This window comes from Astatotilapia calliptera, chromosome 19, assembly GCF_964374335.1.
Source record: "Astatotilapia calliptera chromosome 19, fAstCal68.1, whole genome shotgun sequence".
Lineage (NCBI taxonomy): Eukaryota > Metazoa > Chordata > Actinopteri > Cichliformes > Cichlidae > Astatotilapia > Astatotilapia calliptera.
In genome coordinates, this window is record NC_137440.1 from 20,234,786 (window position 1) to 20,260,647 (window position 25,862).

The window sequence follows — 25,862 nt, forward strand, 5'->3', positions numbered from 1 at the left end:
AGGGAGACAAAGGCTGGAAGCACTCTGCGGTTTAAGAAGGAGGCAGACGGGGTGGAAATAAGCTGTGGAATATGTCAGGTATGTCACATTTGGAGTGGCATTTGTTCCACTGGTTTTGCATTTAGTGGGAAAATGGGAGAGGGCTGTGCAAAGTACTTGCACAACAAGAATTAATGATGTTGCAGAGGTGTCACCACCAACTTCTGAACTTATCTTCAAACACGACAGTAACCTGATCAGCGTTTCATCCTGGATTTGGGATTTGTGGCTTTTCCTCCTTTTCTTTTTTGAAGATAATGGCCTGTGGGTCGCTTTGTTGTTCACAGGTCCCTTTCTGATGTCACTTCAAAGCTAAGCTCTGCGCAGTCTGGACTAGATGGGGGTTTTAGCCTGGCTTGACCAGGCACACTTCCAAGCCCCTTTTCATGTTTGACACTCGTCTTTTTTCTCCCCTGACAAGCAATTGCAGCAGAGTGGGAGCCCCCACACACTAATTACAGGTCAGCATGTCACCTAAAAGGGGCTCTCCCTAATTTTTTGTTGTCTTTTAAGCAACCACTGCCTGACATCACAAAGGTGGAGCTGGGTTCCCCAAGCACACCCTTTGGTGAGGATGCAGTACACAAGTAACTGGAATGAATAAACATGAATATGAAGCATATGTACAGTTATTAAGTTATTACAATCATTCTTAGGGCTGGCTAACCTTTACTCTCATTATATGCATTTTGCCCAGGTTTAAAAATCAGTAAAATTAGCGTATATTATTCTTTATTTATTCTAAGCAATTTATGCTGTGCAATTTGTTTTCTTAACTGATAAAACTGACTTGCTATGTGCTAACATCCACATTTACAGTTCAAAATTAAGTGCGTTGAGCTCAAAGTCACCTTATGATAATTTTATGACCTATAATATCACATGATTGGACGTTTTATAAAATAGGTTTTTGTATCCTTCCTTTATCCGTGTGGAAAATACTGCCCGTTACTGCATGTTCAATAACAGTGCAAGAGGAGAAGAAGACCAAAACAGCTGGTGATCCTGAAATAAAACAAAGTGCCCTACATCTCAAACTTTTTGAGCTAGGCTTTTAATACATACGAACGACGCCGTTACTATTTTATCGCGATCTCCCTGCTGCGACTTCCAAATTTAATGCGGCAGAGTTGAGTCTTACACTGGGAGGAATGGAATGAGAGGCGGCCGTGGAAGATACCAAATCAGACCTCTATTAGGGGGGATGCACTATAAGCTCCACGGCAATTCTCCATATTAACAGGCATAAACTGTCCCCGGGCACATTACTGAGTATACTTTTGGGATATTGACATATGTTGCCAATAGTCGTTTGGCTTTATTTTGTTGGGTCATGTAAACAGAAAACCCACATCTGCATCCCGGTTCCCTCCTCTCACTCGTCCCTTCACCGCACATGTATTCCTATGTGGAGCTCCAGCGCGGACAGTGTGGCTCCAGCCGAAGGCGGCCGAACGACTACTCTTCCTAAAAACTTACTGAAGTCTTTCTAAACTGTGGATTTCTTTTTCTTTTTTTCTTTTCGGAAAAAAAACTCCTTTTGGATTAACCACTTCAAAGGGGAATAACTTGTTTTGTCATTAAAGGTGAGTTTTACATCGCCGGCCAAATGCTTTGAATACCTTTAGCCGTTTTTATGACTTAACGCGGGGGGATTACTAACGGTTAGGACTTTAGCTAGCGGGGCTGTGGCGTCTTTTCTCCGGGTCAAGATGTTCAAATTCGTTGCCGCAAAGTCTGGGCAGATTAGTTGCGTTGCTTCATCAACTGGGATGCTGCCAGGATATTTGACTGGGAATGTTGCCCTGAAATATGAGTATCGTGGACTTAGTCGCTGCTATTTACCTTTACTTACACGACGTGAAGACAGCTTGTTCAGGGTACATAACGAGTTATTTTATTTGCACGTCTTCACCCATCTTCTGTCATCATTACCAGAAACCTGGTCCCATCATTAAGAAGCGGATATCTCGTTTTGGGGGTTGTGTTTTTATCCAGTCCAGTTTAACAGTAAAATGACTAACATCCAGGATTTATTATTGTTGTGTAAATACCGCACACGTGTGGCTGTGGGGACGTAAATGGCAAAAAGTATGCGTGTCCTATTGCAGTCCTATCCCGGTTGTTTGTTGCTTCAAATCCCCCTTTTGTTTTCTTTTAAGCAAATTGCAAAGTTGTTGTCTTAGCGCACAGGAATGCCAGCAATTTCCCCCTCTGTTTAATATTAGACCAAAGGGCAATCAAGACACAAAGGAGAATGGGAATCTATGGATTCTGTTTATGGAAAGGTGTTGCTTATTTAAAGCTAAAAATGTTGCATGGGTCCTTGGTTTATTGTCCATTTTCTGATTTAAATGACCTCATTTCAGAAGAAGCCAAAGCAGAAACGACGCTTTCTCAGCTGGACTGATGTTAACTAATTTGTCATTCGTTTTCTTTGCCAAGCTCTAATAGGGACATTAATGCAATGTAATAAACATTCTTGCACAATGCATAAACATTGCACAGTGATGATTACTGCACTTGTCACGCTGGCTGCCTCTGAAGACACCAGCATAGTCAGGCAAGGGGGATCCCCCTGATAACGTTAGGAAATCTCTCCACTACATATGGCAGCTTATTCAGATACTTTGCTTGGACCATTCCCCAAATACAACCTGCTATCCAGGTCTCTGGTCCAGCTGTAAGGGAGAACGGAAGAAAAACAAGCCATGTTTTTTGATATGGTGACACTATCTTGGCTCAGTGGTGTATAGTGTATATAGAGCAAAGTGAATGGGAGAGGGGGATAGTGCAGGTGCTGTCTGCACGGGAAGAGCAGTGCTGGTGTTAGAAACAAAAAGGAAATGACTGAACAAAGGTGGTTGGTTGGTGTGTGTGGGTGACTCATTCATGCAAGTCTGTAGGAATGTGTGACGGGATGGTCAATAATTTCACAAGGCAATCCCCCTCTCTAACTGCACTAAAACTTTGTGAGTGTAATGTTTTCTGTTATGTTTTTTGAGCTCCTTCTAAAACTTTTACCCTTAGCTTTACCTTTCTGTTAAAAAACCATAAACAGCACTTGACATTACTTCACTGAATGTTTTACTGATTGTTTTTCTGAAGCTTTCAATGATCTCTGCAGTTTTACACTAAGCATCAGAAGCTCAACTGAATCCTTAGCCTTGGGGCTGGCTTTCTTTGATACTAAATCTCTGCAGTGAGTACAAAATGCCTACATATAGTAACAAAGCTGAAGAGGAAAACTCCTGTGGTGTTCTTTGTAGGTAACTGAAGATAACCAGTTACCTGTATTTTACATAACTCTCAACTTGCAATGCAAATTCTCCTAAAGAAGCATGACATAATGCAATGTGGGGATTATCATACCATTTAGGAAGCGTGTTTTAAAAAGGCTCTTCTCTTTATCTGCCCTTGGTTTTGTTGCTAGAAGATAAGGTGAAACTGTGTTTGAGTTTCAGGACCATGTGATACACATACACAAGAAAGAGTGAAATTACTGTTATTGCCATGAAGTATGAGAAACTTTATCTCTTGCCATCTTGCATGTATTATCTGCACAGTGTCTACAGTGTGAGGGTGTATACACCCTCAAATCTATTTTTCTGTTAGTTATACAGGTGCCCTCGGCTCTCTGCTGCCATCACTATCTAGCCCAGATAGCTGCTCCAGGTAGCTTGTATCTCAGGAAAGGCCAGTTTTAAACTAACCTAATTACCAGAGAAGCTGTTTATGTATCTTTGTAATTCTCACAATTGACAGGTTTTATTGCCTCAAGAGTCATGAACACACTTTGGCTCTGACAGGACAAAAACAGCAAAAATGTTAAGCAAAAACATCAGGGTGGTATACTTTTACCTCAGCTGAAAGGCTTAAGTGTGCTAAGGAGATAGAAGGGGAAAAAATGGGTCAGCTCTTCCTGCATTTGTCTTCCCATGTCCTTCTTCCTTGGATTGTGTTTTTCCTCTGCTAGCTGGGCTCTTTAGTGAAGCTCATGTCTTTTTGAGGAAGTGGACCTGAGAGATTTAACCTGCCGGCATCCCCTGAGGATATTATCGGCTTATTTCTCAATGCAGCTCTTGGTGTTTCCTGAAGGCTGGTTTGTTGGTTTTTGGTAGGACTGATTGTGAGATGAGTTACAGAGACATGGGACCACTGGTGGGTCAGTAACACCGGATAGTGAGAAACTAAAGAAAACCGTTAGGAAAAAGTGTATTTATTTCTCAGCATGCTATGATGTAATTCCAGCTGTAAGTGTTGTATGGGTTTGATGATGGCTGAACACACTGGCCCAATTATCTCTACTTTGTCTTTCCGTTGAGGTCATTTTCATGCTCCAGAGCCCTTCGTAGCTGGCATGCAACCAGGTAATCAGGTTAGAGCTCTTGTTTTCCTTTCTTTTTAAAAAAATAAAAATAAAAAATGGTGTCCAGGAGGTCCGTACAGTTCAAGCATTTTTCCAGAGAAAAAAACAAAACAAAAAAAAGTGTGTTGTGGTTCTCCCCTAGTGTGACAGTGTAAGGAACTGGAAGACAATCCTTGTAGTTGCACACAGGAAACAGATTAGATCACCTGTGCAAACATTTTCATGCAGTTATAATGGGGCACTTTGCTTGAAACAAAACAACCGGTTCTGGTTGGGGTTTTGTTATAATTGCAGCTCATTTTTTAACCCTCTCCTTTAAGGCTATTTGTGCTATTTCAAGCATATGTAATGGTCGGGTTGATGTCTCTGTGGTGAATTGCACTGCGATTGCTAGGTTTGTGAGGTTACTCATGCAGAGTCCAAGATTAAATGCTGGGCGGGGAGGGAAGGGAGCGACTGCTGACTCTGTCTTAACATGTCTGGCAATGCCGGCAGTGTAAGATATGTGTGTGAGCTCTCAGTCCTTCCTCTGAGCCACATGGATGCCAGATGCTATGACTGTTAAAGCAGTTTTTCCATAAAAGTAGCCGAGCTTAAGGTGTTCACTGAGAACTCCCTGAATCTTTTCTCTTGGAGCTTTCTGTTACTACTTTTTGTTGTAGAGAAAGAAAGAAAAGTGGCATATTCAAACGGTGAGGGATGTGATCATTCTGAATCAATTTACAGATTACAAAAATATATTTAGTTTAAGCTAGGGGAAAAAGGCAAAACACAAGGAAACCTGGACATTCTTTTAACTTTAAGCATATTAATTTCCTTTATAAGATGAAAGAGAAGGTTTTGTATTGTGTGCTTTCACATGTTGCCACTTTGCAAACCTAGCCAACTCTAATCCAGTATATTTAAATTCAAAGGACCTGAAAATATATCGCATACTGGTATTGATGCAGAAAGATTTAACCTTGGCAACAACAATAGAATGATGACACAGGACTTATGAATTATAAATCCAGAGTCAGCAACGAGAGGTGATGGGTATCTTTGTGATTATTAAATTTTGTAAGCTAAAAATATAAATTAAATAGTTAATGTTATTAAATATTAACTGTTAACTGTTTTATTATATGAAATATGTTGTTTTTACTGCTGGTTTGTAGGATGCAATGTGCTACAACTTCCAAAGGTGGCAGTTATGCAACTTTTAACAGAGCTGAAGTAAAAGAAGATACTACATACCAGGTGTTGGACCAGTAAAGTGTGTGTGCGTGTGACACTTTGAAATGAGATGCCATTGAATAAACAGGAGAAACATGCAGAGCCAAAGGCAACAAACAGCCTATTGTGGAACTGCTTGGAAAAAATAAAACAGAAATGTGCTAACCCGTGCCAGGTTAAGCAATTACATCCTAAGTCTGACATAAATATGCACAGGCATTTGAGAGCAGTTTGAGAAGGGGTGCGTACTCCAGCCTAAATTTTAGATGCAAAATGATTTTAAAATTAAAATCCTAAAAATATATGTATATATATCACCATTGAAAATTCACCACCCCAGTGAATTCAAGTAATGGCTCCTATATACTGAAACTGCATTTTACTGGTTGAGTGGTAGTTTACCCTGAGGGCACCTATTCCTTGACTTTTCTCTGTGAATTATGTAACAGCAATACAGTGCTGTCCTGTATTCAGGTCTGACATTCAGCAATTACTGAACATGAGAATAGTCGAAGAGGACACCTAAAAATTTAGAGGTCACGTGATCATATCTTTTTTTTATTTTTTATGATCCATCTACTGGCATGGAGGGACAAAATATTTTCTAGAGCTGGGGCTGGATTTGTCTGCATTGTGAATACTTGCCTCGATTTTCATCAGACATTTCATCAACCTTTAATAAATCACCAAAATTAGGTTTTGGTTCTCAGAGCTAGTTTTGCTCAGAGCCAAAAGGTAGTTTATACTCTGCAAGCTGGGTGGTAGGAGACAAGGAATTCTGACAGTCTACACACAATATCTGCTAGATGTTTTTGTGGGCAAGGGCTCAAGAGAAAATAGTGCACTGCAGCATTTCAGCCAGTGCATTGTAGGTCTGACTGGCTCACTAGCCCTAGCATTGGAAAACTGTCTGTGTGTGTCTCTCATAGACAGGTGGGTGTAGCCACCGTCATGTTTCCCCATTGGTTTGTTAAGTCCTGCTCCCATTGGTTTGTTAAGTCCTGTTGTTACCCTACCAGGTGGGCAGGCAAGATGGACAACCAAATTTGTGAATGCAAAAACTCGAGGATGAAGCGACGTAGGAGTTTCAAAACGATACCATAGGTGTATCTACTAAAATTCAAGTTCACATCTCAGGTCAAGCTTTCTGAAAATCTCGTGAATGCAATAACTCAAGAAGGAAGTCATCTCATCTGAAATTGATAGCATAGATTTATCTACAAAAATTCTCAGAAGAGCGTGAATCTCAGTGATGTTGACCTTAAGGTTAGAGGTCAGAGATAATTTTTTCTGAAAGTTTTATGAATGCGATAACTTGAGAACAAGTTGACATAGGATTTTGAAATTCATACCATGGACAGTGAGTGGTACCACTGGCCACCACCAGCGTTTTTTTAATTTTTATTTTATTTTATTCTTCTTCTCATTTAGTCCATCAGCAAGTTAAACAGAAGAGATGGGAAGTCTTAGTCGGCAGGTTAATGCCATCCTGTGACTAATATGATTTAGAGTTACTTGTCAGCTCAGCAACATTTCCTATTAGCTGCATAAACTGATCTTTTGGCAGGGAACTGTGAGGGGAAAAAGGATCAGCTCCTACTCGAATTAAGTCATTGGAGCCATTTATAAAAATTGTGCCCTTTAAATATTTCAGCCAGGGCACCATCTGAAGCCCATGAAACATGTCTGTATAATATAAGGATTTGTCTTGTGTTTTTGTTCCTCACACATACCCCATTGTGGAGAATTTTTTGCTCTGACTAAAGTTCAATCCCAAGAAAAGAAATGTCGAGGATAGCATATTATGACCTTATGGTGCTTCAGTTTCTTAAAATTGAGGATTTTAGTTAATATTTGTGAAGTTCTTCTGAGTTATTGCAGTTTAAACGTTTTATGGTTCTTTTACAAATAAATAAATTACCTGTCAAAGGTGTCATTCGTAGATGTTTTGTTTTGTTTCACAACAGTCTGAAACCCAGGGATGCTTAGTTCACTGTCATATTGGACAAAGAATAGCACCTCATTTGTATTTGTTATATTTTCTGGGAATCTCTCTTAAAAGTAGCACCAAAAAGTTTTCACAGTAACTAGAAAGTAGGGCTGCACGATTAATCGTTAGAAAATCTCGATCTCGATTCATACTTATGTGCGATCTCATTTCCAAATGACAACGATAAAAAAAAAATTAAAAAAAAGACGACAACGATTGTACCGCATTTTGATCCGGGACGTAACCTGCATGAAAACAAGCGCTCACTCTTCCTGCTCAACAAATGACAAGGGCGGAGCCTTATACCACGTGATACAGAAGCTGTGCCGTGTGATGCTAAAATTGGCAGGGAAAAAACAACGGAGAACACGTCAGGGATGACGAGAAAGTGACTGGAGAAAATCCGTCCCGGTCAACCACCCAAGCATCAATAATGGGAACCTTATACAGCGCTTCCCTATACACGTCGAACTCCCGCAGGCACAAAGAAATTACGGAGGCTATTACTTATCACCTGACCAAAGATATGGCTCCCATCAACACTGTGCAAAACGAGGGATTTAGGAAAATGATCAACACCCTAGACAAACGCTACACAGTGCCGTCCCGCAACTATTTTTCTAGTGTTGCACTGCAGTGTTGAGCAACGGTGGAGACGGAATTTCAAGCAGTACAACATTTGTTGTGAGACATTTGTTGTTTTTATGTTTATTTATTGTTTTTATGTTCAGTCTCAACTGTTACGAAGTTGATGTGCAGTTAATAAGTGCAATAAATATTTATACTGGAAAAGAAAATCGTGAGAGAATCGTGATCTCAATTCTAAGCCAAAAAATCGTGATTCTCATTTTATGCAAAATCGTGCAGCCCTACTAGAAAGTATGAAAATCTTAGTTCACTTGGCTTGACAGTTTTTTTTTTGGTTAGCTCCACATGAGGGATTACAGTGCACGTGTGCCACTCCAGGTTTTCAGATGCTGTCAGAGGATTGTGGCGGTGCTGCTCGTTGTGTGCATCGGGAATCAAAGGCCACCATTGTTGGAATGAGAAGCAGATGTTCGTGAGGAATTCTCCTGACTACAGCAGTTTTTTTTCTTTTTTTCATGCCAAAGCTCTGAGCGCTGCCTTGTTCCAGCTCCCTCCCGCCTGCTCTCTCGTTCTTTGTTGTGTATATATATCCACTCTTCTTCTCTCCGTTTTCTTTAACTTTGACATATGCTGTACCTGAAGCTACACTTAAATCAGCACAGCACAGCCGCCTTCAGTGAGTGTGTTCTTCCTTTTCCAAGTAGAGGAAGTTTTCTTCTTCTTGTGTTCCTGGAGCTTTGTAAGACTTGGAAGTGTCCACTCCTCTAATGTCAATGGAGGGAAAGAATGAGAAAGTAAGAGCTGCATTCTTGACAGAAGGACTTGCTCTGTATCTCAGTGTGGGATTCGGTGTCATGCCTGGTCCTGCCACGTTGACAGGATCCCTGTTTTAGACTTAAAGGCAGGAGGAAGCGCAGTTGGCCGCTTTGTGTGCGGGTGTTGGCTTAGTTGGACTTGCAATCACACTTTGCAATCCAGTAGAAGGGGATTGAAAGCAGCATCCGATTCATTATCCAGCACTCTCTTTCCAGTAGGCCCCTACACACACACACACACACACACACACACACACACACACACACACACACACACACACACACACACACACTTATCCATTAATGTGACGCCATCTGAATGGTTTATGTCTAATGCAGCACCCTGATCACATTTCCATAAAACTTAGCATGGCGCTCTTACAAGACGTGATGTATCCCCTTGAACACACCACAGAGCTTAATCTACCTCAGCTTAGATTCAGTAAGTACTGTGCACGTATGGAGAAAAAAAAATAGCTGTCTTCATGACTGTTTAGGGGTGGGGGAAAAAAATCGATACTGTGTAGTATCGTGATATTTTGTTTGCTAATAATGTATCGATACAGGGACAGCAGAAATCGATATTTTGTTACAAAAATGGTTTTTGTGCTCAGAGCATGTTGATCCTTTTTCTGAGCAAGAATCCTGACATTCCTTCACTGTCCAAATGTGTTTAACTTGTTTTTGGCAGCTGGCAGCAATAAATATGACAGTTTACTTATTTTAATTTAAGACATGTTTTATTTTAATTAAGTTTAAAACTTTTTTATTTAATGCAAAATTATGTTTTGTTTTGATTTACTTTCAAATTCTTCAGTTGCTGAATGGGCTGCATAGTTTTTATAAATTGCATAGTTCAGAATAGCTATAATTGTACCAGATGGTTGCATTCATTAAGTTGGACTAGACTGTGATACAAACCGTTCAGTTTGTCAACAATAAAGCTGACTGAAATGAGAGACTGAGTGTGAGACTTTGATATTAGATAAAATGAATATTGATAAAGTTTACCTTTATGTACAGAATCTGAATATCGCAAAATATTTTTAAAAATTGCAATAATATTGTATCGTGCGTTAAGTATTGTGATAATATCGTATCGTGGGATGTATGGTGATTCCCACCTCTATGACTGTTGTGTGGTTATATATGATTAAAGCCTTGAGGAACAATTTAGCAAATTGATAAATCCAGTAAATTTATGTATTGCATATATGAAAAGGACCAGTGCGTTGTCATGGTGGACAAGTCTGCAGTTATGTGTCACATGTACACCAGACATGACACAATAGCCCCAATCCCATCAGTAATGGCAAAATGCAGTCATGTCTGCATTACCGCTGTCTTTGATATTAGAGGCATTTGCTTTCACCATTCAAAAATGTAAAAGTGTAATGAATGGGTAGTATGAAAGATGTGACATTTGTTTTTTTCCTACCCCTGCTTTCCATCATCACTCACTGCACAACATGTCATATGGAGCCACCCTGAGGAGCTGCTTGATTTTTGCACCTTAACCAAAACATTTAAATACAAGACAGAGCTATGCTGAGTGCAGCTGCCATATGGATACTGCAAGACCTGTGGTTGGTCAACCAGTGAAGCTTGTTCTGTTACTAACCTTTCAATATCACTGATAATTAATATGTAATTCCTCTGCAAACCTTCTGGTCTCAGCAGCTGTTTATTTTCTGTGTCACAAACTGAATGATTATGTGCCATTTGACTTATTACTTTAAACTTCCCACTAGGGGTGGGCGATATAAACGATATACAATATAAACGATATAAATTTGGCCAACGATAGAGATTTTGACTATACCGCTCTACCGCGATAGCGCATGATGATGATGTCATCAAGAGATGAAGCACTTTTCAAATATAATAAAGTAATACTTTGACAATCCACCAAGCAGTGTGGCTTACCAAAGTTGTACTAAAACATTTTTTAACAGATTTCTGCACGCCAAAATCGGTTCAAGGTCAGTAAGCACAACCAGAATTCATACATAAGGCACACTCTCAATTTTTGAGAAAATTAAAGGATTTTAAGTGTGCCTTACAGTGTTGGTCAAGTTACTTGAAAAAGGTAATCAGTAACTATTACTGATTACTTCCCCCAAAAAGTAATCCCATTACTTTACTGATTACTTATTTTCAAAAGTAATTAATTACTTAGTTACTTTTTAAAAACCCTATTTACAACCTGAATAGGTGATAAAGTGATAGATCTTTCAGCCCAATTCTTTTTCTGCATAATCCACCATACAAAATGTAATCAAATGGAAAAGTCTTTTTTTAAACTTGTTTTATCAGTTTTAATCTTTTAACTTAATGCATCAAGCAAAAATTAAATTATATGCACCATTCTCTGACTGGAAGAAATTAGTTTAACATTTAAACCTATTTTCTGCACATCCCAGCGCATAAAATAACATATTTTTTGTGTTTACACTCAGTCTTTCAAATAGATGCAAGTAAAACACAGCAGAAAATAAATAAAATAAGAGTGGGTATAAAAGAGTATAAAATAGGAGTGGGGTAGGCGGAGGTTTTCCCTGGTGCAGGTGTGCTGCAAGTCAGTTGAAGAATCCGCGAGTCTCTGTGAATTTCCCATTACGTCGTTGCGCACTCGGTGCTTGTTTAGGGGTTTTTTTCGCTGTAAAAAGAAGTTTTCTTCCCATGCACAACAGACGCAAATGTTTTTGTCACTTTTTATGGAATCAAACTCAAAATAAGGTCAGTACTTCCATGCTTTAAACGCTGCACGCTCATACTCTTCTCCTGCACTCGATATATTATCCATTGTTGATCTGCACACAGCTGTTGTCACAAATATCGCACTCGCTTACGTCATTGTCATGAGACATTCTCGCTAAAAAAAAAAAAAAATCACGGTTTTAGTAACGCAGTGTTCCTACGGGAAAGTAACGGTAATCTAATTACCGTTTTTGCAATAGTAATCCCTTTACTCGTTACTTGAAAAAAGTAATCTGGTGCCTTATAGTGTGGAAAAGAATATATCGCGATATATATCGTTACTGCATGTGCTTCAAATTATACCGTGATATGGATTTTAGGCCATATCGCCCTGCCCTACTTCCCACATAACTTATATTTGCCGCTTACTGTATAAAGCCTTTGAGACATACAGCACAAGTGTGTTTTCATTGGCGTTTGTCTGTCTCCAGCAACATAAGGTGAAAATCAACCAGTCTTATCTCATGAAACTAAGTGGAGAGGTGAGGCACGGAGAGAGGAAGGAGTCATTCAGATTTTATGTGGATCTCAATTACTTTCTTTATTATGAAATGGAACATTGGTGTGAATGAGGGACTATGCTTTTCAAATGTTTTTGTAGTTAAGCATGCTTCTAGTATTACAGTACTGCTATGATTGGGAGAATTCTGAAGCTAACCTGTAATGTAAATTAAAACCTCCTGTATTTTTTATGTATGTACACATGCCTTGGCTTTATTTTCCATGCACTGCCATTCTGGCTAAGCACGGTATTGTCTGTAAACATTGTGTCTGTCCTGGGTCACTTGCATGACTCGTGCTCCAACGAGGAAACAATGATAGAGAGTAGTAATCCAGTTAGATTGGTCTAATGTCTAATTAACCCTGCTGCCTTCCCACTGCTCAGCTGCCCTGTAGTAACACCTGACATATGGTCATTGCAAGAGTCCAGGAACATACCCAGTGTGAGTGTGTGTCCTTATGAATGTTCTTACTTGTGGGTGGCTGTAGCTCAGGTGGCAGAGCAGGTCAGCCACTAATCAGAAGGTCGGTGGTTCGATCCCAGGCTGCATCCTGGCTGCATGCCAAATATCCTTGGGCAAGATACTAACCCCATGTTTGCCTACTGGTGGTGGTCAGAGGGCCCGGTGGCGCCTGTGTCCGGCAGCCTCGCCTCTGTCAGTGCGCCCCAGGGCAGCTGTGGCTACAATGTAGCTTGCCATCGCCAGTGTGTGAATGTGTGTGTGAATGGGTGGATGACTGAATGTAGTGTAAAGCGCTTTGGGGTCCTACGGACTAGAAAAGCGCTATACAAATGCAGGCCATTTACCATTTACTGTAAATTTTGTCTCTAATTCTGTCTGCCCGTACACACACGTGTGTGCAGTGCAGTTGCAGGTTTAGTCAAGGTCAGCAGCAACGCAGGGACCTGCCCCAGTCATGGCTCATCAGCTGACTTTGCTGAGTGGCTGGTTGCCTGCTACACTGCACACCCAATGACCAGCTTTAATGAGAACTGATGCTATATGTCAACAGTATGTGTATTTATGGGCGATTTACCCACAATGCCCCTTGTCTATGCAGGAACAAAGCAGTGTTATATGTCGACAGCAGGCGTACAAATGGTCGGTGACTTTGCTGCAGAAGTGCAGTCCTACAGTTAAGGATGTTGTTTATTGGTATGAGTTCAATAATTTCAGGGTTGTTTTCAGTAGTGCTTGCTTTGTTAAAGCTGGAATTTACAGATTTAAGACTGATTTTTTTTCCCCACTTAGTTTTTATAAGTGGTACTAAAATGCTGTATGGGGAGCTCATACTGCAGTGTTTATGGCATGCAGGTAGGGCTGCCACGATTTGTCGACTAGTCACGATTACGTCGACTATCAAAATCGTCGACGACTGATTTAATAGTCGACGTGTCGTTTGAAGCTTTGGAAGATCGCAAAAGACGCAGGAATAATAGCAGGATTTAAGAGTGTAATAACAGACTGAAACAGAAGATGGCAGCACTGCATGTACAAGGATTCCAGCTGCCGTTAAACCCCGAAGAAGAAGAAGTAGCTGTGTCCCAGAATTCATAGCGCGGCCCAGCTTAGTTTCCAACAATGGCGGTAGCTAGTTAGTTTTAATGTTACTCTTATTATTCTTTCTGGGTCACAAAATAAACGTTTAACATATTTTCAGGCGAGAATGTAGCTGTGTAAACCTCAAATATCGGCTCAGTTTTCGGAGACGTCTGTTACCCACTAGCTCGATAGCTAGCCGGGGGCTAGGTCACCATCGCCGTGAGAACACCGGACTCCCAGCAAATTGTTTTCAAACCCACCGCCGTCTTTCGCGACTCAGGTTAAATATATATGAGTCACTTAGATAAATTAAAAATGTTGTTGTTTGGCCTTTTTTTATTTTTTATTTTTTATTTAGTATTTTATTTGTTCCTGAGTAAATCGGTTTGGCTGAGATTAAAGTTATAGTTTTTACACAGCTGAATAAACGTCAAGCAGACAGCTGATTATCAGAAGTGTGAGATGCTGGAGAATATACCCCGGTGTCCTGTTATATTTTAGATAGCAAAGAGTTTATTAAACTTTACCGAAACAATCTGCAAATTTCATTAAAATTGAATAAACTATCATCTTGTCTTTATTTTTAGTTAGCACCTTAAAAGCTTAAAGCTGTAAGCTAATGATAGTTATATAAGCTGTAGTTTTACGTCCAGTGGATGATGATCTGATTAGTCGACTAATCGCAAAAATAATTGGTGACTAGTCGACTATCAAAATAATCGTTTGTGGCAGCCCTACATGCAGGTACTGCTTACTGAATCTTTAAGCTGAACTACCTGTCAGTGAATCTTGTATTATTTAACTGCATCCTTTTAAATGCTAATAGTTTCTCACATGGTAATGTGATCCTCTCTGTTACCCATCCTGCCTGTTTTTAATGACAACATGCCTTCAAGGTGAGTGACTTTAAACAGGAAGAAGTGATAATCTTTACTGATTGTTCTTAAACTTTCTTTGGTCTGGTCTGAGACTTTTCATACCCTCTGAAGGTCTCACACATCCTTAGGTGTAATTCAAGCTGTGAGCAGCTAGTAGCTCACAGCTTGAAGCTGTTAAAGCTGTTGGTGTGCCTATTGTGTGAGAGACTGCTATTTATAGTACTTAGTAAGAAACTAGGGAACACACTGCTGTTCAAAAAGATAAGATAAGATAAGATAACCTTTATTAGTCCCACACGTGGGAAATTTGTTTTGTCACAGCAGGAAGTGGACAGTGCAAAAGTTATGAGGCAAAAATTAGAATACAATAAGAATAAATACAGTACACAACTGTACAGAATAGAATAAAATAAAATACTATATACAGTAGAATAAAATAAAATAAATATACAATAAGATAAAAATAGAATACAAATACTATATACAACTGAGTAAAAATACAACGATGACAGAAAGGATTATTGCACTTAGTATTATTGCATATGTATGGATGTGTGTGCTTGATCAGTTAAAGTCTTTATTATGGAGTCTGACAGCAGTGGGGAGGAAAGACCTGCGAAATCTCTCCGTCCCACACCGTGGGTGCCGCAGTCTCCCACTGAAGGAGCTGCTCAGTGCTGTCACAGTCTGCTGCATGGGGTGGGAGATGTTGTCCATCAGGGATGACAGCTTAGCCGCCATTCTCCTGTCACTCACCACCTCCACTGGGTCCAGAGGGCATCCTAGAACAGAGCTGGCCCTGCGGATCACCCTGTTCAGTCTCTTCCTGTCCCCAGCAGAGATGCTGCCGCCCCAGCAGACCACACCATAAAAGATAGCAGAAGCCACCACAGAGTCATAGAAGGTCTTCAGGAGTGGGCCCTCCACTCCAAACGACCTGAGTCTCCGCAGCAGGTACAGCCTGCTCTGCCCTTTCCTGTAGAGGGCGTCTGAGTTATGAGTCCAGTCCAGTCTATTGTTCAGATGAACACCAAGGTACCTGTAGCTGTCCACAGCCTCAATGTCCATACCTTGGATGTTCAGTGGTTGCAGTGGAGAATGCTTGTGCCTGCGGAAGTCTACCACCAGTTCCTTGGTTTTACTGGCGTTGATCTGGAGGTAGTTCAGCTGGCACCAGTCCACAAAGTCTTGGGTCAGACCTCTGTACTCCTTGTCGTCCCCATCAGTGATGAGGCCGACTATTGCAGAGTCATCAGAGAACTTCTGCAGGAAGCACTGGGTGGAATTGTGGGAGAAGTCTGCAGTGTAGATGGTGAAGAGGAACGGAGCCAGAACCGTTCCCTGTGGGGCGTATCAGAACTGTTTTCATATGACCTGACTTCAGGTTCATACACAGAATAAAGTTACAGTTGGCCTTTCATATGAAAATACTGCTGAAAATTAAAATGAGAGGGTTCAGGAATATTTTTATTTCCTGTTCAGCATCTTCAGACTTTAATTCTAGGAAACTGAGTAAGAAGGCATGGAGCAGACACTGCCACAGTCTGACTCTTGCATTTGGATTCCAGCAGACGGTGAAAAATTCAAGAAAGTCAGACAGCCAAAAGCTTTTAACAGAACTGAATGAGTTGACAAAAGTAATGCCAGGAGGGAAATGTGGAGCTGGTTGGCTCACAATCAGACACCCAGTCAGCATCCAGTGCCCTGTGTAGGTTTTTATAGACAGCTGTTCAAGCTGCAGTTTGTTACATTTGTCAAAGATGAGAATAGCAGCTAGATTGAGTTGTTGTTTTTTTTTTTTTTTAAAGAAAGGTGGTGACATAAACTGAAATTGGATAGGAGTGCGAGTGGCTTAGTCAGTATCTCCTTAACCCAGCATTACATGTCATCAGTTCCTCTCCAGACCCACCTCCACAGCTTCCATTTATCATTTATCGTCATTTATAGTCTTCTGAAATGGTGTCACATATACATGGAAATGAACAGGAGTGCTTCCCCTCCTTATTTGTCTTATATTTCTCATTCCTGTCAGACTTTATTAGTACAGTTTTGCTCTTTTTAAATAATAATTTAGATCTTCAGACAAATTTAGATTTATTTATTTATTTTAAATGTCAGCCATGCCTCCTCCGCACATTGCAGAGCACATCTTTATAGTTCATACATTTGCATAAATCAGACTGTACTAACATCAAGTGCTTTGTTCTCTATCATGTGTCTTCACAGTGGCTGACTGCAGCTCGGGTCCCCATGCCCTGTCTTGTGAGCACTGCTTGGCCCGCTGAGCCCATAGGTGCGTCTATACCGGGCTACAGCTGAAGCAGGTCTGGTCGGTGGTGGAGGTGGGTCCTCGGAGGGCCTGATAGCAGGCGAAGAGGCCTGTCCCGTTTCAGCCACACGAAGATGAACAAACTGAACTTCCACAACAACAAAACCATGCAGGACCGCCGCTGTGTCTGTGTCTTTTTGCCCAATGATGACACACTGAATGTCATAGTTAATGTGAGTAGATGCATAAAAACTTTTTAAGGTAAAGAAATACTTATGAGTGAAATAATGTAGTGTACTTCAAATGCTTTAATTGACAAACAGGCAGCTTTATTTTCTAGATTAGATTTAGAAACATAAACAAAGATGATGCACATCTTTTATATACAGTCTGTGGGCGAGACTGTAGAAAGAAAGTCAATGACCAAGCTGCTCGGCTTTGTCTGAAGGTTCAACTATTTAGCGCTTTACCTCTCAGAGTACTATAGGTCATTGATTGTGCCAGGTGTTTTTTAGGTGAGCTACCTTTTGTTTTCTTATCTCGGAAAACAGGTGTTTGTTTTGTAGGTTCCTGATTGAAAGCTGCCTGGTTCGTTTTTCAGAGGTAGACATAACCGCATCTAAATGAAAAGCTTTAAAGCCCTTTAGGAGCAGGCATGAAGTCAAAATCATCTCTACTGTTACACATCATGTTGAGTTTACAATAAGTTTTAAAGAGCTGTTTGCTGATTGAGTTATACATTTACACTCAATGAGGAGCTATCAGCCAAGCAGCTGATTGATCTCAGTGCTTTCCATGCTATCTAAGCAAGGAAAAACAAGGTAGTTCTCTCCAAAAACAATAACTGTTACAGGATCTTTTTTTTTTTCCTTCAAAGAAATGTCTCTGGCCTGGTCAGTAGATCTTTCCGCGATCCAATGTGTTCTTTTGCAGACTGGATAATAATAAATAATAATGGATTGCATTTATATAGCGCTTTTCTAGAGCGTTTTACAATTCCACTATTCATTCACTCTCACATTCACACACTGGTGGAGGCAAACCACAGTTGTAGCCACAGCTGCCGTGGGGCAGACTGACAGAAACGAGGCTGCCATATCGTGCCATCGGCCCCTCTGGCCAACACCAGATAGCTAGATAGAATAGCTCTGTTTACATTCTTATTTCACCACTGGTGAAACTGCCTTATGAAAATGACAATAAATCAAGTTATACAAGCTCGGAGAGCATGTTAAGTCTGCTTGGTAGTACAGGCTTAGTAAAAACCAGTTGGTGCTACTGGCCACTGGCTTAAGGTTGGGATTAGGTTTAACTGTAAGTGTCAAAGTAAATAAGGTTTTTGAACTAAACCTAAAAGCACACAGGCTGAGAAGTTTTGATTTCATTGCAAATTCTAGTCAATATTTCAGAAAGTTCATGAATCTCTTCAAGTTAAAAGATCCAGAATTTAATTTCAATCTACAATCACCCATCTGCTTATAGTTTCCTGTGTTTGGTGGCTAACACCATGGTACCACAACATGTTTAAGCTTGCACAAGATGTCATAGGATGATAAACATGCATGCAGAGTGCTGCTCATGCATGCCCCAGGTCTTTGTAGTGGTTCATAACAGTGCAGAATAAATACAACACATTGCCGATCACTAATAATTGTCCTGACATCTCCTCCCCAGGTGAAGAGTTTGTGCCAGGAACTGTTGGTCCAGGTGTGTGACCTCCTCAGGCTGAAGGACTGTCATCTGTTTGGGCTCAGTGTTATTCAGAGTAAGACTACTTTTCATTTAGGGGTATGGGTAGAGCTGGGCGATATGAGATTTTTTCATATCAGGCGATAACGATATCTATCACGATATAAGCCAAATAACTATATTTGTAAGATTTAAATGTGCCGTTGCTCACAAGTAAAATGTGAAATAATCAGCAGCTTGTTTTTATTTTATATATTTATTTCCCATAATAAGTTCAACAGGGTAGATGTACTTAAGGAACATGAGACTTTTTCAGATAAATAAAGACAAATATTGCAAACTACACAAAAGGCAGCCGCTAAAGCGTTTAAGTTTCAAAATAGAACAAACAAAACAGACTACTAAATTGTCAGTTCCACTTAGAAACAAAATATTAATTCTAAAAATGAATCTTAGTTTGTTTTACAGAAGAACAGACAAAATTGACTAACTTTTGTCAATATCAAATAAACTGAGAACTAAAAGGAAATTCTCAATCTCTCCTTGTTGTATAGCTTAGCTTTTCAAACAGTTTTAACAGTTACTTTAGTCTGACAAAAGCCGAATGACGAATTAGCGCTTCCAGTCAGAGATTGAGCATGCACCGGTTTATTGTATTTCCAGACTTGCTTTCGGCACAATTTATAGTGCCGAAAGCAGACTTGAAATAGCCAAAATACCTTCACACTACGGAACTTCTATGGCTCTTCCGTTTGACAATCTCTTCGACATTGGAACCATCATCTGTTTTCTCTTCGGTCACGCTCGGTTGATTTTTCTCTAGTCGGCGCACTCATTTCCTCCATTACCCGGGCGGTACGGTGGCTGGCTGCTTCCCAAACAAATACACATGTGCGGCTTGGCACTTGTGCTTTACGTAACAAGTCACGTGACGTGACGCTGCGGCTGTGATTGGTTCGGCTCTGCGCTACTTAATTTGGATTGGCTGTTTTTTTTGTTTGTTTTTTTTTTTTAAAGAGGACAAGAGCGGCGAGGTCTATCGCGATAGTTTAATTTTTCTATCGAGAAAAAGTTATATCGCAATACATATCGTTATCGTTCTATCGCCCAGCTCTAGGTGTGTGTATGTATGTATGTATGTATATATATATATATATATTTCTGTTTTGTTGTGTGCAGCTCAAAGTTGATCTCATCAGTCAGAATGATTATTCTTAGGGTCTTTATACAAATAGTACTTTTGATCATGAAGTATGCTTGTCATCAGGAGCCACATAAAACCAGTGTAACCAGACAGATACTTTCCTTAGTACTAAAAGTAGCATCTCTCACATATCTGTCATGGCGGTTGCCCAGGAACCAGGGCCTCCTGATCCTGACTGCCTCCCATTGTGTGGCAAAGTTAAAGTTGTTTTTACAGTGATGGGGCTCAGCGAGGGTCGTCCTATTGGAATGAGTCACTGTGTCTGTTTTATGGTGTGGCAGACAGCAGATGACAGTTGTAGGCAGCTGCATAGGGAAAGTAAATTGCAAAAGGCGGTGTTTTCAGACAGCTGCCCGCCAGATGAGCCAATGGCGGCACAGCAGGTCAGTTGAGCTGGAGCCAAAGGGTCTGATTGTAGGACATTCCTGAAGTGCTTGTCTGAACAGCGTGAAATGCCCAAGGCAAACAGAGGCCACCCACTCCCTGTGTGTCACCCACTGTCCCCCTGACAAGACGATCTTCACCAGACTCAGTTTTAGATAATATCTGTGGTTTAAAATAATAAAATTTGTGAATGTTTTCAGCAATAGGGAAAAGATTTCTGTGGTTCTAGCGTCTGAAATGTTAGTTCCTAATTATGAGTTTTCAGAAAATATTTAGGCCATCCAGATATTTTTACTGTATGTTTGTAAATGTGCCAAACTGTAATTTAAGTATTCACACGGTGTGCCAGAAATGGCATCCTTCTCTATTTATATTGCCGTTATAGGCCACAAAATTACGTTTTACAGGTCAGTTCACACACACACACACACACACACACACACACACACACACACACACACACACACACACACACACACACACACACATATATATATTTTAAAAAAACAGTTTCCCACTAACCCCTGCTTCATTTCCACTTCTACTAATGTGCAACCACAAAAATACATCTGCAGATTATCCTTGGTAATAGGAATATTGTTTCTGGAAACAGATATTGCCTTTGGGTATTTCAGATATATTTTTTGGATTCTTCAAGTGCCACAAACCAAACATAAATTGGCTCAATAGCAATAGAATGGCGGCAGAAGTCTTAGCTGTGGAGATCTCAAATTGTCACCAAGTAAAACCAGCATTTTCTTGGAAAATGTTTGAAATCTAACAGTGTGGAAATAAAGAATTTTAATGGATCTTTGTATTCTGGTGATTATAATAATGTGCTGCTGCTTAATGTGCTGACTTTATAAGTGCAAGTCATGTAAACGAACACTCAAGTTCCAGGTATATTTATAATGTTGATAAAAATAGGTGCTGGCATCCTGTCATAGAGGCTCTGCTCCTGCTCTTTATGTGGCTTTTAGCTTTTCAGCTGGTTTTAATTGTATAGAAACCCAGAGTTGTCAGATCAGCAGGCTGCAGCTTATGAAGGGTGTCACTTTAGGAAAAGATTAAGACATGACAGCGTGATTTAAAGAGAATGAGAGGGAGGCTCAGAGTACAAAGGGAAGCTCAGAGGCTGTCTAATGTGACTGCTCTGAGGCAGTCTTTGAACTGGGCTCATTCAGTGGTGATTTTTCTGAGCAACACACACAAAGGCATATATGTATGTATCCAGGTGTGTACACACTGATGACACAGACAGTGAGTTCCTGGGCTAAAGCAGTTTCTCTCCCATTGCAGATAATGAGCACATCTATATGGAGCTGGATCAGAAATTGTCCAAGTACTGTCCCAAAGAATGGAAGAGAGAAGCAAGCAAGGTAAGAAAAGTTTTGCTGGGCTCCCAAATCTTAGTAGAAATTGGAAGAAGACAGTAAGATGTAAATCAAAAAGGATTTACCAAGAGTATTCTACCTGGACTTACATGATTTATACAATTAAAATTCCTTGTCAGATGGGTATAATTTACCATCTACTTGCTTACCTTCTAAAAACCGTGGTCATATTTGCATACAGTTCTGCTCAAAGCCCTGACCTTTTTTGGATCCAGAGGAGCTATATGCCTAACATACAAGTTCAAATCTGTAGGTATGGACATTAGGCTATGTTCACACTGCTGGTCTTGATGCTCAATTCCGATTTTTTGATCAAATCCGATTTTTTTGTCTGCTTGTTCACACTACAAATAAAATGCGACAGCAAACGCGCTCTAGTGTGAACCCTCAAAGCGGCCTGCATGCGCAAAAGAAGACGTCACACACAACGCGCTCTGTTTAGACCCAGAGCAAACCATATTGTTTGACTGATGGCCCTTAATATAAAGACTTCGGACTTTACTTTTCCCAATTTTTGCTTTAAGTCATTTTGTTATTTTTACATAATAATGTAAATAACCCAATAATTATCCTTATTGCTGTTTTAGAGGAGCAGTGCTTCAAAGGATAGTTGCAGATTTCTGTCAGCATCTGCAGATTATACAGTACAAATAAAATGTTCTCGTTTCTCCAACGTTGTCTTCCCAACAGTTTCACTGACATCTACACTGGATGGCCAGGAAGCGTTCGCGATGTCTTCTCGGGCGCTGATAATTGGCGTCTGTCTTGTGTCAGTGGCGTAAAAGACGGATTTAATGCGACATGACCGTTCAAGCAGCAGTCGCTTTCAAAAACATCGGATATGTATCGGATTCAGGACCACATACGAAAGTGACCCAGGTCGGATTTGTAAATATCGGATTTGTGCCGTTCACACTGTCATAGCATGATCAGATATGGGTCGCATAGGGTAAAAAAATAAATAAATAAATAAATCTGATTTGATGCGCTTTCGCCTGCAGTGTGAACAGAGCCTTAGATTGACTTTATCTTGTAATTGTCTGACCAAGCCTGTGAATAGAGAGGTTAACAGGGTAGATGCCTGGAAAATTCACAGGTGGGGAAATCCTTAACCAAAATCAAATGGATTATTTTCAGTAGATACAAAGCATCTGATGCAAAGAGTTTCCTTTTATCTCCTCCATATGTGAAAGAGCAACTCTGCACGGTATCAGGATTATATCCCAATTCCCCTTACATTATCTAGAGCTCATGTGTAAAATTGGCTCACCAAAGTCCTTCTCTGGATTTAGACAGTATTAATGTCTTTGCCCTGTTCATTGCAGAGTAACTGTGATGTTAAGTTCAGGGCTGTTGGGATCAGTCTGCTGTAAGACTCCTTGTTCGAGGCTGAAGATAGAGGAGTTCTTTATCAGTCTACTGGCTTTTCTTGACAGTTGTCATATTTCAGAATGAATTTGGATCACATGCCTGTCGGTGGTATTGCTCTAAACATATAAAGTGCTTAAAACATTTGCACAGTACTGCATGCACCTGGAGATTTGTGCAGAATCTCTGGCTGTAACACCAGATGCAGCTGTGTGCACTGGCAATAGTGTCTGTACATCCAAGATGGTACCACACCTGGAAACCTCAGTCTAACGATTAGACTTCAGGGAGTTGCTGTGTTAGGTTGTCAAACTAGCCAGGCTAGCTGTTTAATGCCAGTGTTAATGCCAAGTTGGTCAACATCTGGGCATGAGACGTGGTAATGAGCTTCCCTTCTCACTTCCAAGTATTACAAAAACTTAGTAATTACTTAAGTAATTACCTGTTGCTCCTTTACTATAGAGTTGATCCAGTTCATTTTTGTAGATTGATTATAATCGGTCAGTGATGCTGGTTGTAGTATATAAACACATTTTTCCACATGTGGCTTTTGCAGGGCATTGATCAGTTTGGGCCTCCAATGATCATTCACTTCAGAGCTCAGTATTATGTTGAGAATGGACGATTGATCAGGTCAGTAAAGCCTCTTGCTTGTTTATTTGCATGCTGAGTCAAGTAATATGTGTGAATAATGAGGATATTTGTATAGACTCACAAAGATCATTCCGTTTAGCCCCAGTTATCCTTAAAGCTGGCTGAATCTGCTCTTTCTGCCCTGCAGCGATCGGGTGGCCAGGTACTACTACTACTGGCACCTTAGGAAACAGGTGCTTCTCTCTCAGTGTATCCAAAGGGAGGAGGCCTACTTCCTCTTGGCAGCCTTCGCCCTGCAGGCTGACCTCGGCAATTTCAAACGAAACAAGCACTTTGGGAAATACTTTGAACCTGAAGCATACTTCCCCCCATGGGTGAGTCTGTCTAACATGTACTGCATTTGGAACGTACTGTATGTCAAACCTAAGTTATGATTTAAGATAAATGACTATTATCCTGCACACTCACAGGCTGTTCTGAATTTATCACTGATAGTTAGTTGCCTTAGTATCACATACAGAAGTTGAAGTATAGTCTCTCTTACTTAACTGGATATCATTTGATTATTTTAAAATATTACTTTCATTACATATGAATGTTTTAGCTTTTGTTTGACTTCTGTGGTTCTAAGACCATATTTCTTATGCATTAGGTGATACTATGTTATGTGAGGAGTTATGTGTTTTGACTGGCAACATCCTAATTTAATTGCCATCTGGTGGAAAGCTTTGGCATATGCATAAAAATCTTAGAAGTGATGTTAGAAGTTGGAAACAAGCTGTCAGATGTGGATAGCCTGCCGGAAATAAGACTGAAAGAAGAACACAAACTGCTGTATCACTAGCTGAGAAGCTACAGGTACAGTGGGCATTATGTTAAAATGAGATTTTAGGCTGTCAAGCAGTGTTCCTGGCCTGCAGGGTGTAGAATATGTTTTAGCACCTTTCATTAGTCATGCTGACCAAACACTTAGCAACAGCTCCATAGCCTAGCATGGAAAATAATGAGAACTGGAACACTTCGGTTTATTTTTGTGCCAGAAAGTAGCACACGCACTTTTTAAAAAAACAAAATCTTTCGAAGCACGTAAGACGTGTCTATTCTGGCATCACTGCCTCCCCAACCACTACTACCATCCCTCTGAATATGGCAGCCACACCCATCTGATTGCCCCCACTTCCCGTCATTAGCCTCCTACCTCCTTATCACTACTCGGAGCCAGCAGTGACAGGAAATTGTTGGAAATGAACAGCGTACGCTCCCCTCTGTAAATCTTGCCCAGATTTAGGTGCTTAGAAAGCTTACTAAATCTTCAAAAAGGGGCTCACAAAGCTTAGCGCGTGTGTTTCCGGTTGCTGCCTCTGGCTCTCTCTCAGTCTCTTTAGGTTGACATCTGTTTGCCCTGCGGCAGGCAGCTTCATCACCCTCATCAACCTAAGCCGCCAGTCGGTTGTAATAACTCAGCACAACTTCAGGGCAGCCAAGCCTGACGACTATCCCCCTCTCTCCCTCTCCTTACTCAGGTGATAGCCAAGCGTGGCCGTGAGTACATTCTGAGGCATATCCCAAACATGCACAAAGACCAGTTTGCTCTCACGGCTTCAGAGGCACACCTCAAGTATATCAAGGAGTGCGCCCAGCTTGATGATGTCACAGTCCACTACTACAGACTCTATAAGGTGAAAAATGCCTCTAATCAATCTAGTTTCTGACCAAGATAGTGATATGTTGTATGTTATATTGCTATGTCATGGCTAGGCAAAGATTATATGCATGGACTGCTGGTTTGATTTCAGCCTTTTCTCCTTAATTTCCCCCTCTTATCGTGTAACTTAATATTTTCAACAGGACAAGAAAGAAGTCGAAGCATCTCTTACATTGGGCCTGACTTTACGTGGTATTCAAATATTCCAGGTATTGTTCCTTAATTAGAAATCAACATAGCTACTTTTTTTGTATTCTTGTATACATACAGTTAGGCTTTAACACAAAATAACATAACCAGACAAAATCATATCCAGAAATAATAAATATTTTTTTATTTTGTTTAATTTATGAAACCAAGTAATCCAAAAATATTGAACTTTATTAGTGTAATTTCTTTTCAGATTTCAGGTGGTTTTGCCTTCAGTGCCTTTCATAAGGTTTCATGCTTTACATTAACTTAATATGACTCATGTATGCTATCATCATGAATCGCACCTGGAAACCACTTGGTGACCATCTGGCAACCAGAGGCAGCAAGGAAAAAAGGTTTATTC

At 40.4% G+C, this 25,862-nt stretch overlaps 1 protein-coding gene across 1 annotated transcript in view; it reads left to right on the forward strand.

Moving 5' to 3' along the window:
• Positions 1-1,447: 1,447 nt before the first annotated feature.
• The window catches only part of frmd6 (FERM domain containing 6), a 31,218-nt gene continuing 6,803 nt past the window's right edge, over positions 1,448-25,862 (forward strand). Inside the window, exons 1-8 of the mRNA XM_026151511.2 lie at positions 1,448-1,625; positions 16,926-17,201; positions 18,643-18,733; positions 21,545-21,624; positions 23,564-23,640; positions 23,789-23,975; positions 25,125-25,280; positions 25,450-25,515. Of these exons, the coding sequence (XP_026007296.1) occupies positions 17,103-17,201; positions 18,643-18,733; positions 21,545-21,624; positions 23,564-23,640; positions 23,789-23,975; positions 25,125-25,280; positions 25,450-25,515 (756 nt within the window). The 5' untranslated portion in view covers positions 1,448-1,625; positions 16,926-17,102. The remainder of the gene's footprint in view (positions 1,626-16,925; positions 17,202-18,642; positions 18,734-21,544; positions 21,625-23,563; positions 23,641-23,788; positions 23,976-25,124; positions 25,281-25,449; positions 25,516-25,862) is intronic.